The sequence below is a fragment of the Garra rufa genome, chromosome 10, assembly GCF_049309525.1.
Source record: "Garra rufa chromosome 10, GarRuf1.0, whole genome shotgun sequence".
Classification (NCBI taxonomy): Eukaryota; Metazoa; Chordata; class Actinopteri; order Cypriniformes; family Cyprinidae; genus Garra; species Garra rufa.
Window position 1 is genome coordinate 42,744,245 of NC_133370.1, and position 12,643 is coordinate 42,756,887.

General features: G+C 33.4%; 1 protein-coding gene across 1 annotated transcript; it reads left to right on the top strand.

Annotated features, from left to right (window-relative positions):
- Positions 1 to 4,335: 4,335 nt before the first annotated feature.
- Positions 4,336 to 12,257, top strand: ebna1bp2 (EBNA1 binding protein 2). Its single transcript, XM_073849672.1, has 9 exons — positions 4,336 to 4,501; positions 4,650 to 4,733; positions 6,176 to 6,351; positions 8,102 to 8,225; positions 8,857 to 8,946; positions 9,031 to 9,106; positions 9,238 to 9,325; positions 11,463 to 11,628; positions 11,743 to 12,257. Exons 1-9 carry the CDS (start codon positions 4,427 to 4,429, stop codon positions 11,788 to 11,790), a joined length of 927 nt encoding a protein of 308 aa, XP_073705773.1. The 5' UTR covers positions 4,336 to 4,426; the 3' UTR covers positions 11,791 to 12,257.
- The last annotated feature ends 386 nt before the right edge of the window (positions 12,258 to 12,643 follow it).

Sequence of the window (12,643 nt, forward strand, 5' to 3'; positions counted from 1 at the left end):
CTGCAGTGTTGATTAGTTAGTTACTACGGTAACAGCAAACTACCGCGTCTGCGTCCATCAAGACTACAAACCACGCCCATTACAGAAAAGTCCACCAAAATGCATTGTCTGTAACCATCGACGATATATGTTGTCCATCGACGATACATTTGATCTATTTTATTATAGCCGTAAAAAATACATTATTTACGGCTGCCAAAATTAAAGCGTGTTTAGTCATCCAACTTGACTTTATTATCATCATATTTTATAATAAATAAAAACGTATTTATTAGCTTAGCTTATTACCTATTTGATAAACCCTAGCTCTATCAGTATTATGATAAAATACTATAAAATATATTATACAAAACATACAAAGAGAAAATAAAAACGAGAATTTGGTAAAACATTGAGACCACACGACAGCGTCCACACAAGTTAGCACCCAAGAAACTTTTATTTTTATTTTAATTTGCATGAAGAAAACATACAAAATACCAGGTCCAAATAACAGCATAACAAAAATAAAGAAAATAAACATAAATTAGAAAAATTCAGAGAGAAGAATAAATATAAATAAATACAGAAATAAATAAAATACACAGGGCTTAATCACCATAAAATACCTTCAAAAGATTACATAGTTAGAGATTTTTTATGATGCATTAGTTTTAAAGATTTGAAGAAGATCATTAAATCTTTCTAAAAAAAAAAAAAAAGAAAGAAAGTAGGGGTTATTAAAGAATCTGTATTTATGAATAAAGTAATTGGCTAAAATTACAATATTATTAACAAAAAATTCAACATTACAATTCCGACAAAAGGACAAATATTTTACAATTTTAAAAATGAAAGTCAGGTATTACATATTTCAAACTTAACCACGCATAAAGGTCATCCCAGAGTTTTTTTTTTTTTTTAGAGAATTTGCATAAATAAAACAAATGTTCCAATGACTGCTTCACAAAAGGTGCACTCATTATAATCCATATTAAATCTATGTCTGAGGAACTCATTACAGGGATAAATATCATTAATAATTTTTATACTGAACTTAGAACAGGAAAAGAGGTCAATCTTGTTCTAATTTGAACCACTTAAAAAAGAGATCTCTTTTTTCCTTTAAAAGGGAATTTTAAAGAAATTAAATTAAAAAAAAAAATTGACTAATGTTCTTAAAATCTTATTTTTACAGCTCTGCTCTGTAAAATTAACACCAGAGATGATTACATGCACACAAGAAACTTGACAGACATCATAACAACACCCTCAATCAGGGGCGCCGCTGAGGGGGGGAAGTTAGGACAATTCTAAGGGCCCACGCCCTTTAGGGGCCCACAGAGATCTGCTTTGGTGTGGTAGGGGTGGCCCAACCTCATATTTTGTATAGGGCCCAAAATTGCGTGCGGCGCCCCTGCCCTCAATAGATAAAGTTACTAAAGGAATTTCGGTTTAAGCTTTGTAAATCTATAAGCCAGTGAAATGGACTGACATTACCCATTTAAAAAAATGATTTTAAAACAAAATTTAGTTTGGAAGTTTTTAGTGTTCAGTGGTCTTTCAGTTTTTTCAGGGATAAGCACAGTAAATTATGCTTTGCTGCCCTCTAGTGTTTGGATCCAAACATTCAGCCTTGAGTCGTGTCAGCAAAGAATTAAAAGGTAATAGTTATTGGTTTCTTTAACACAAGCTGTAAACACTTAATTCAAAGGCTTTTAATTAATATGGTGCACATTTATTACAACAAAATCAGCATGCTTTTGATTTAAGTACATTGGAAATCATTGTACATCTGATCTTCTGTGTTTTGTTTTGTTTTGTTTTTCTGATCTTTTTTCCATGCTTAGCTCTCCTCATCAACGTGCCACTGAGCGAACCACAATGGAAAATGTGTCAAGAAGGGTCATGTGATGACTTTAAACTGCATGGTCAATTTTTTTTTATTCCAAAACTAAAATTACATGCACTATTTAACAATATTGACCTCATGTCTTTTTTTTAAATAAGGCAAACATTATGCCATTTAGTGGTACACCATACTTTTTCAACTGTGCAGGCTGGAAGATTTGGAGTTACACAAAAAGCAGAAGAGGTTTGGACTTGCCTGACAGGTTTGCTCATTTCGAACACCTGGAAATTCTCTTCTCTTTTATTTAACCAGCAAGTTTTTTTTTTTTTTTTTTGACTGGAAATGACACAGGCTTCTCCCAAAAGATAATAAGACAATGTACAATGTCCAAAATTATTCATACCCTTCTCAGTAATCAATAGAAAAGCTTTTTTTTTTTTTTTTTTGGCTATTACAGCAATCAAACGCTTCCTGTAATTGCTGACCAGCTTTCTGCATGTGGAGGGTCTCTTTGCCATCACCCTGACCTTTAGCTCCCTCCACAGATTCTCAATTGGATTTAAGTCAGGACTCTGCAAAACATTAATGAACGTTAATGTGTTTGTCTGATAACCATTTCTTCACCACTTTTGCTGTGTGTTTTGGGTCGTTGTCGTGCTGAAATGTCCACTGGTGCCCAAGGCCAAGTTTCTCTGCAGACTGCCTGATGTTGTTGTTGAGAATTTTGATGTATTGCTCCTTTTTCATGGTGCTGTTTACTGTGATTAGGTTCCCTGGTCCACCGGCTGAAAAACACCCCCAAAACATTAGGTTCCCATCACCATGTTTGACAGTGGGGATGGTGTTCTTAGGGTTGAAGGCTTCTTCTTTTTTACGCCAAATGAAGGCTACATCATTTTGGCCAAACAATTAAATTTTTGATTCATCTGACCATAAAACAGAAGACCAGAAGTCTTCTTCTTTGCCCAGATGAGCATTTGCAAAGGCCAAGCAGGCTTTTGTGTGCCTTATCTGGAGAAGTGGTGTCCTCCTTGGTCTGTGTCCGTGGAACCCAGTGGTGTGCAGTGTCCGTTGGACTGTCTGCCTTGAGATGTTGCCACCAGCAGAGCCCAGATTCATCAGGATGGCCTTGGTGGTGATCCTTGGATTCTTTTTTTACCTCTCTCACTATCCTCCTGGCCAGCACAGGTGTCACTTTTGGCTTCCGACCACGTCCTCTGATATCTTTCACAGTGTGGAACGTCTTGTATTTTTTAATAATACTTTGCACTGTAGCGACTGGAACTTCAAAACATTTAGATATGGTCTTATAGCCCTTTCCTGACTTGTGAGCAGCCACAATGCGCAGCCGCAGGTCCTCAGTGAGCTCCTTTGTCTTAGCCATGACTGTCCACAAACCAACAGCAGAGAGATTCTGTTTTTCACCTGTTGTCTTGTCACCTGTTAGCAAAATGAAAGATTTATAAGCAATTGTTTGGAGTCCGGTCATTTTTGACGAGGAAAACCACAAGTGTGACTTTTTGCAATTTCGTACAAAATAAAACCATTTAAAAGCAAGCCTCCTGATTGAACATTAAACCACACTAGTGTGAGAAACAGTGCAATTTTTTTATTTTATTTTATATTTTGAAAATTATATATATATATTTATATATATATATAATATATATATAAGTTATTTTCGCTCAAAAAATGAGGTGCCTACTTTCGGATAAATGAGGCCTACGATTATTCAGATGCAAATAGAAACACAAAACCAGTCCTAAATAAAAGAAAACAAGTGGACAAAAAGAATGAATCCAATATTTGGTGATAATATAGCACAATGAAAGATTTATAAGCAATTGTTTGGAGTCCGGTCATTTTTCACACCACAAGTGTGACTTTTTGCAATTTTGTACAAAATAAAAGCATTTAAAAGCAAACTTCCTGATTTAACATTAAAGCCCACTAGTTGTGATAAATAGTGCAAATATTCTTAATTTTTTGTTTTATCTTGTGAAAATTATTCATAAAAAATTATTTTTGCACTCAAAAAACGAGGTAGCTATATAAATGAGGCCTATGATTAATAAGATGCAAATACAAACACAAAACCAGTCCTCAATGAAAGAACACAAGTTGACAAAAAGAATGAATCACAATATTTGGTGATGATATAGCAAAATAAAAGATTTATAAGCAATTTTTTTGTTTGTTTTTTAAAGTACTGTATACCATGTGTAAACAAAGTCAGGAAGTTTGAGTCCAATGCTATAACGTTAACTAGTATTTTCGGGAAAAAGAAAATTTGACCCGAACACAACCAGAGGGTTAATAACTCTCGGGTTCAAACGTTTTTATTTTGTTGTATGTTTTTTAACATAAAATTAAAGTCTATGCGCTTATGCCGTCAACCTGCCATAAACCCAAAGAAGAAGACGGCAAGTCCTCTAGCAGCGGAACCTTTCTTTTGTCATTCTCTGTTTCCGTCAGGGTTTTAATGTTACGCACACTCATGAGAAACAGTGCTGTCTACACGTGAAGCTTTGGGATGTTGTGAATTTTTCCGTTGCTGTATTTATTTTTCTAATTCCCCTTCTGTATTAATTTACTATGGTAGAAATAGATGAGGATCCCCAGCTGGGGTTTGAGTCCGAGGAAGATGACGACGAATTATTAGACGAAGAGGTGAGAATATACTGCATTTCATGTGTTTTGTTCAGGCTCATGTAACACTAGGCAGTGCAGTTTTACATTTCAATACCTTGTGTAAGTAAGAAATCTATAATAGTACGTTTGCTTAACATGTTTGTGTCATACAATTGTCTCTGATCAGCTGCAAGAAGCTTTCGCCAAGGGATGGCTCAAACCTGGAATGAATATTCCTCTGATTGAGCCAAAAAAGGCTGTCAACAATGTGGTGAGTTTTTATCCTGTAAAGTCTATGAAATTTAAAGAAACAACTGTTTTTTTTTTTATCTTTAGACAAAGTGTAAAAAAATCCAGGTTGCGTATGTGTTAAGTATTTTGTACCAAGTATGATACAGCAGCATTTTATAGCTCATGTGGTGTGATATAGGATAGGCACAATCAAAGAGAATAAAACATCCTAAGTCTTGGTGTAGATGCTGACATTTCTATGACCGACCATTGAGATTTTGAGTTTTTAATGTAGAGCTTTTTTTTTTTCCAAGAAAGTATGTGGATAATCAAGAAAGTTGCTTCAGTCAGTTATTCAAAATCAGTTATTTTTACATTAATATAATAAAAATCATGTTTAACAGCAAAAAGACATGTGTACCACAACCTGAAGGAGTTTTTTTTAAATGCCTGTTACTTACTAAAAAAGTATGAATCAATCAGATGACACTACCAGTCAAAAGTTTTTGAACAGTAAGATTTTTAATGTTTTTTTTTTAAATAAGTCTCTTCCAAACCTGCATTTATTTGATCTAAAGTACAGCAAAACTGTAAACATTTGAAACATTTTTACTAAATTTTTAATAAAACTGTTTTCTATTTGAGAATATATTTTAAAATGTAATTTATTCCTGTGATTTCAAAGCTGATTTTATAGCATCATTACTCCAGTCACATGATCCTCCAGAGATCATTCTAATATTCTGATTTGCTGCTCAAAAACATGTATTATTATTATGTTGAAGACAGCTGAGTAGAATATTTTTCAGGTTTCTTTAATGAATAGAAATTTCAGAAGAACAGCATTTATCTGAAATAGCAATCATTTGTAATTATAAATGTCTTTATCATCACTTTTGATCAATTTAAAGCATCCTTGCTTTAAAAAGGTATTAATTTCTATAATTTCTTTCCCCAAAAAAATTATACTGACTCCAAGCTTTTGAATGGTGTAGTGTATAATGTTGCAAAATATTTTTATTTCAGATAAATGCTGACCTTTGCATCTTTCTATTCATCAAATAATCCTGAAAAAAATAATTTACTCAACTGTTTTAAATATTGCTAATAATAACAATAATAAAAATGTTTCTTGAGCAGCAAATCAGCATATTAGAATGATTTCTGAAGGATCATGTGATACTGAAGACCGGAGCAATGATGCTGAAAATCTTTAAACACAGGAATAAATTACATTTTAAAATCTGTTCAAATAGAAAGTAGTTATTTTAAATAGTAAAAATATTTTTTTTCATTTCGCAAGCATATTGCTGTTTTTGCTATACTTCAATCAAATAAATGCAGACTTGGTGAGCAGAAGAGAATTCTTTCAAAAACGTAACTCTTATTGTTCAAAACCTTTTGACTGGTAGTGTATGAATTGAATTGTGATTTGTTTGAAAATAACAAAGTTCTTTAATGATTTTATTCTCCATCATTCAGGAGGGTCTAAAGAAATGTGTCGCTGAGTTTAAGAAGAACCTGCCGTGGGCTGAAAGGCTAGACCTCACTAACTACCCAGCTCTTGACATTGTTGCAAAAGCAGAGGGCAAACCGCAGCAACCAGAAGGCAGTGAAGACATTAATGTAGATGATGACTTTCAGAGGGAGATGTACTTGTAAGTGTGCAGCTTGCTTATATAAAACAAGGATACTGCTTGACTATTGTGTGTACTAGTGTGTGATATTGTAAGCCCTGATTTTAGGGCTGCTATATATATATATATATATATATATATATACACACACACACACACACACACACACACACACAGTGCCTTGCAAAAGTATTCATACCCCTTCATTTTTGTCACGTTTTGTTGCAGCATTATGTTAAACTGCTTTAAATTAGTTTTTCCCCACATCAATTTACACTCCATACACCATACAAAGCAAAAAACAGATTTGCAAATTTTACAAATTTATTCAAAATAAAACACTTAAATAAGTACATTGCATAAGTATTCATACCCTTAACTCAGTACATAGTTGAAGCACCTTTACAGCCTCAAGTCTTTTTGGGTACGATGTGACAAGCTTTGCACATCTGCATTTGGCAATTATCTGCCATTCTTTGCCTCACCTTTTCACCTCTCAAGCTCTGTCAGCTTGGATGGGGGCTGGCAGACATTTTCTAGAGTCCTAGTTGTTCCAATCGTCTTCCATTATGGATAATGCTTCTGTGAACCTTTAATGCAGCAGATTTTTTTCTGAACTCTTCCCTAGATCATTGCCTGAACGCAAGTCTGTCACTGAGCTCTACAGGCAGTTATCTTGACCTTGACTTGACTTGGTTTTTGCTCTGATATGCATTTGCTGTTAGACCTTTTCTGAGAGGTGTGTGTCTTTCTAAATCATACTCATTCAAATGAATTTGCCACAGTTTAACTCCACTCGAAGTGTAGTAACATCTAGAAGCAATATGAATGCTCCTGAGCTAAATTTCGAGTGTCCCAGAAAAGGGTATTAATACGTATGCAATGGGATCTTTTCAGTTTTTTATTTTTAATAAATTTGCACAAATGTTAAAAACCTATTTGCTTTGCCATTATGGAGTAGGGAGTGTAGATTGATGTGGGGAAAAAAGTAATTTAAAGTAGTTTAACATAAGGCAGCAACATCATAAAATGTGAAAAAAATGAAGGGGTATGAATTATTTCACAAGGCACTGTGTGTGTATATATATATATATATATATGAGCTAGCAACCCTAAAATATTTACAGCAAAAGCAGTAATATTGTGAAATATTTTTACTATTTAAAATAACTGCTTTCTATTTGAATACATCTTAAAATGTATTTTATTCCTGTGATCAAAGCTACATTTTCAGCATCATTACTCCAGTCTTCAGTGTCACATGATCCTTCAGAAATCATTCAAATATGCTGATTTGCTGCTCAAGAAACAATTTTATTATTGTTATCATTATCAATATTTAAAACAGTTGAGTACACACAAATATATATATATATATATATATATATATATATATATATATATATATATATATATAATGTTTTGACAGGAAGAAATGTCATATATATGAGCATCTTATGCATCCACTGAGAAAATGGAAAAAAACCTCCTGTACACTTTTCAAGTATTCTGATTTAAAGAAAAACTTTGTCTCATATGTTTATCTCAAATTTCTTTTTAATTAAATGCTGGTTGTCAGACAGGTCTTAGAACATTTCTTCCTTTCTTTTCTTTTAGAAAGCAGTTTGACTAATATAATGCTAAAAATAATTTTATTTAATGATCGCGAACAACATGCTTCTGAATTAACACTTATGTCACACTATTTTTTTTATTTGGAAACAGTGTCTTGTGTTTCAGTATGTTTCATATGTTAACTGGTGTGTTTCAGCTACCGACAGGCCCAAGCAACTGTTTTAGCGGCGCTGCCTAAACTGCAGAAGTTCAAGATTCCTACCAAGAGACCTGAGGATTACTTTGCAGAGATGGCCAAGACCGATCAACACATGCAGAAGGTGAGAAAATGAGTGCTTTGTTGTCTTGACACAACGAAAAGTCTTTATAGTAAGCATTTTGTCCTGTACACAATGAAAGTAGGAGTGCCAATAACCTCCATATCATAGACAAGCTTAAGACATGAGAATATGCTACCATATAAAAGTTTGGAGTCATTAATGTAGATTTTATTATAATAATTTTTTAAAATAAATTATATTTTTGTTAAGCAAGGATTCATTAAATTAATCAAAGTTGACAGTAAAGACATTAGATGTTAATGAGTATGTTGATAAGAAATGTTTCTTGAACAGCAAATCAGCATATTAGAATGATTTCTGAAGGATCATGTGACACTGAAGACTGGAGTAATGATGCTGAAAATTCAGCTTTGATTACAGGAATAAATTACATTTTATAATATTCAAATAAAAATCAGTTGAGTTAAATTGAAGTTATATTTCATAGTATTACTGTCTGTACAAATAAATGCAGCCTCGGTGAGCATAAAAGAAGAAAACGTGTAAATAAAAATCTCAACCAAGTAAAAAAGATGTTCCACTTTGTCAATGTTTTTATTAGATGAGTTCAGTTTCATTGTCTCTCAATAATATTAAAAAAATAATTTCTTCTTTTTTTTGTTTTTAACAGATTAGGAAAAAGCTTATTCTCAAGCAAGCTGCAATGGAGAAGAAAGAAAAGGCCAAGAAGCTCAGAGAACAGAGGAAATATGGCAAGAAGGTCAGTTTTGAAACAGCTCCCAGATTCTCCCAGAATTATGCTTTTGGGTGTTTTTGACCTGGTTTTAAATATCTGGCTCTACAGGTTCAAACACAGGTGATTCAGCACAGACAGAAACAGAAGAAAGCAATGCTCTCAGCTGTGAAGAAGTATCAGAAAGGTACATGTTTCCACATGTGCACATCATCAAGTGTTTTCACTTCGTCACATGTATTTACCAAGAGTATGCAGTTTAGGGTTTTATATTCCTTACTTGTGGAGCAAATTTTCACTTGTCATCATGTCCCACAGGAATGACAGATAAATTGGACTTCCTGGAAGGAGATCAAGATCCAAGGCAGAAAGGATCAGGAGCAAAAAATCAAATAAACAAAAAAGGGTAAGCAAAGACATGATGTTTAGTAAGTACTTAAGCTGTTGTCAAACTAGATAGTAAGCTTCTTTTTTCAACAGAATGTCCCTATTTTAGGTTTTCCTTTTTTTTTTATGGTGAAATGTTAAAATTTACAGATAATGTACTCGCCCCCTTGTCATCCAAGATGTTCATGTGTTTCTTTCTTCAGTCGTAAAGAAATTGTTTTTTGAGGAAAACATTTCAGGATTTCTCTCCATATAGTGAACTTCTATGGTGCTATGGAGTTGTGAACTTCCAAAATGTAGATTAAATGCGGCTTCAAATGATCCCAAATGCGCAGGGGTGCACAAAATAAGCTGTGTAAATAAGTTCAGAGTGTGCATTTGTGTACCCACGTGGTTGAAGCTGTTAATGTACAATTACCATTTTAAATCTATAAACTGTAACACTGCATAAGATTTCTATTCGAACTAAAAGCATAATTATAGGCTACTCATGCTGTTTTCAAAGCACAATGCAAAAAAGGTGACATTTCAATCACTGACTTTCTTCACTGAATGTTCTTTAATTGGAAGCACGTATACTAAAGGGCGTCCGTGACTCCGCGCACCTTTCGCATTACGTACTCCCCGGCAATCTGCCAAATTAAAAGCTTGCTAATTTAGGTTTGAAAATTATGAAAATTCACCTAAAGTAAATGCTATTGTTTTATTTTTAAGTTTACTATACAATAATTGTATTTTTATTTTTAATACTCCCTCTTTATTTTAAAATGTAATACTACTACCACACTTTATTATTTGATTATTATTTTATATAAAAAAAAAAAACAAAAGTCCAATGATATTATTATCACTATTTTTAATTCTATATTTATATTTAATGGGTGACATTATGTGGTGATGTAAGACAATTTTGAAGTTTTGGGAGTTTTTCGACATACCCTAAATGTCTTGAACCGGAAAAAAACATAGTTCAGGTAAAGCAAGACAAGACAAGTGTTTGAGGTTAAAAAGTATATAAATTGTAACTGAAAAAGAAAACCGATTGTTTCGCTGGATAAGACCCTTCTTACTCAGCTGGAATAGTTACAATCACATTTGTGATTGTTTAATGCCACGTTTAAACTGCATTTTGAAAGTTCAAACTATTTTTTTTTTGCATGATTACCCCAGTCACATGATCCTTCAGAAATCATTCTAATATTCTGATTTGCTGCTCAAAAAACTATTATTATTATTATTACGTTGAAAATAGCTGAGTAGAATTTTTTTTTTCAGGTTTCTTTTGATGAATAGAAAGTTTAGAAAAACGGCATTTACCTTAACATTATAAATGTCTTTATAATCATTCTTGATCATTTTAAAGCATCCTTGCTAAATAAAAGGATGATGTTACAAAAGCTTTTTATTTCAGATAAATGCTGATCTTTGGATATTTCTATTAAGGATCCTGAAAAAATGTACTCTGCTGTTTTAAATATTGATGATAATGATGATAATAATAAATGTTTCTTGAACTGCAAATCGGCATATTAGAATGATTTCTAATCATGTTGCACTGAAGACTGAAGTAATGATGCTAAAAATTCAGCTTTGGTCACAGGAATATATTACATTTTAAAATATAATCAAATAGAAAAGTTATTTTAAAGGTTGTATCAGCGATTTCAAGCCTGAAACATAAAGTGTCAAATTCAGCTTACCTTTCTTCACGATCCGCTTGCTGCCTGCCCCGTAAATCGACTGTAAAAAAAAACGCGTCTCTCTGGTCAGCCTAGGGTCCGAGATATGCCAAAAAAAACAATCGGTGGCATTTCTTGGACCCTAGGCTGACCAGAGAGACGCGGTTTTTTTTACAGTCGATTTACGGGGCAGGCAGTGAGCGGATCGTGAAGAAAGGTCAGCTGAATTTGACACTTTATGTTTTAGGCTTGAAATCGCTGATACAACCTTTAAATAGTAAATATTTTTCAAAATTTGTAAGGACATCTTTAAGAAACATTTCAAATATTACTGTTCAAAAACTTTTTTTTTTTTTCTTTTTTTTTTCTCAGTATTGATTTTTATTGATTTTATGACCTGTTTAAAAACTTTTGACTGGTAGTATATGTTAATTATTTTCGTTATTTATTGTCATATTTGCTGTTTCTTTTTTTTAGTCCAAATGCTAAGAGGAAATTCAAGGAGAAGAAGTTTGGCTTTGGCGGCAAGAAGAAGGGCAGCAAATGGAACACCAAAGACAGCCATGACGACGTCTCAGGATTTAAGGCCAAAATGGCTCATGGGAAAGGGGGGAAAAAATTCGGCAAAGGAGGCAAGACAAATGTAAGTAGTATTTTTTTTTTTTTTTTAAATCAGTATTGTTTTATTCCAACATTTTTAAAGACTTCCCCTCACATGTATTCATCTCTCTCTCGCTTTTTTCCCCCTCTTTAATAGAAACGGCCAGGGAAGGAGGCAAGGAGGAAAATGAAGGCACGCAAATGAGCTGTATCTTCCCATTAGTACCTCTCACTCAAATGGATTGTGCCATTAAAAAGACTTTTTTTATCTCTATTTCCTATTACTCGGGTGAAGTCGTGGTTCTTTTTTTCCCTGACGGACACTTTAGTAATTTTCAAAAGACTTCTCCCATACTAAGAGCAAATGTTTCAGAAGATTTTCTTTTGTTTTATGTTTTAATTTAGCAGACTAATGTTAACACCGCCAATAAAACCATCATTCAGGGTGCTGACACTGCATTTAGGAACTGCCATAATTAAAAACAATTTAATTAAAAAGTTTTCTATAGATTTGCATCGATATTATAAAAGTTTTTTGTATGTAAAGCGATGGCCTGTAAAGCTAGTTTCCCTCTACATGTCTGCTCTACTAAATCAATCAGCAAATCAAATCTCTTTACTCAGAAATGTTTGTATTTGCAATGAGAATAAACATTCTGCTTTATCTGCTTACATTTTGTACACAAATTTGAATTTGGCACACAGCGAGCGGATGTGAGTTTTACATTCAGTGCTGCTCTGAGCCAGAGGAGCACATTAATATTCATGAGATTGTAATTAGTTTATCTGCCCACTGGTCCTGGTTGTAGTATTCCGACGGTGTCGTTCCTGTGCCGTCTGGGTTCAGATAAGCAAATGAAGTGAGATGTTCATCCTGGGAATCTTAATGTCTCTTTACAAACAGGATCACACCGTGTCTAAGTTACACCGGGGAAGAAAATAACACAGAATACTGATTTAAAAGTCAAGGGCTGCTTCACAGTTAAGCTTCACAAAATCAAAAAGACACAAAATCTTCAGATTTGAACAGTTTATTCATCAAACACTTATCCAGACTT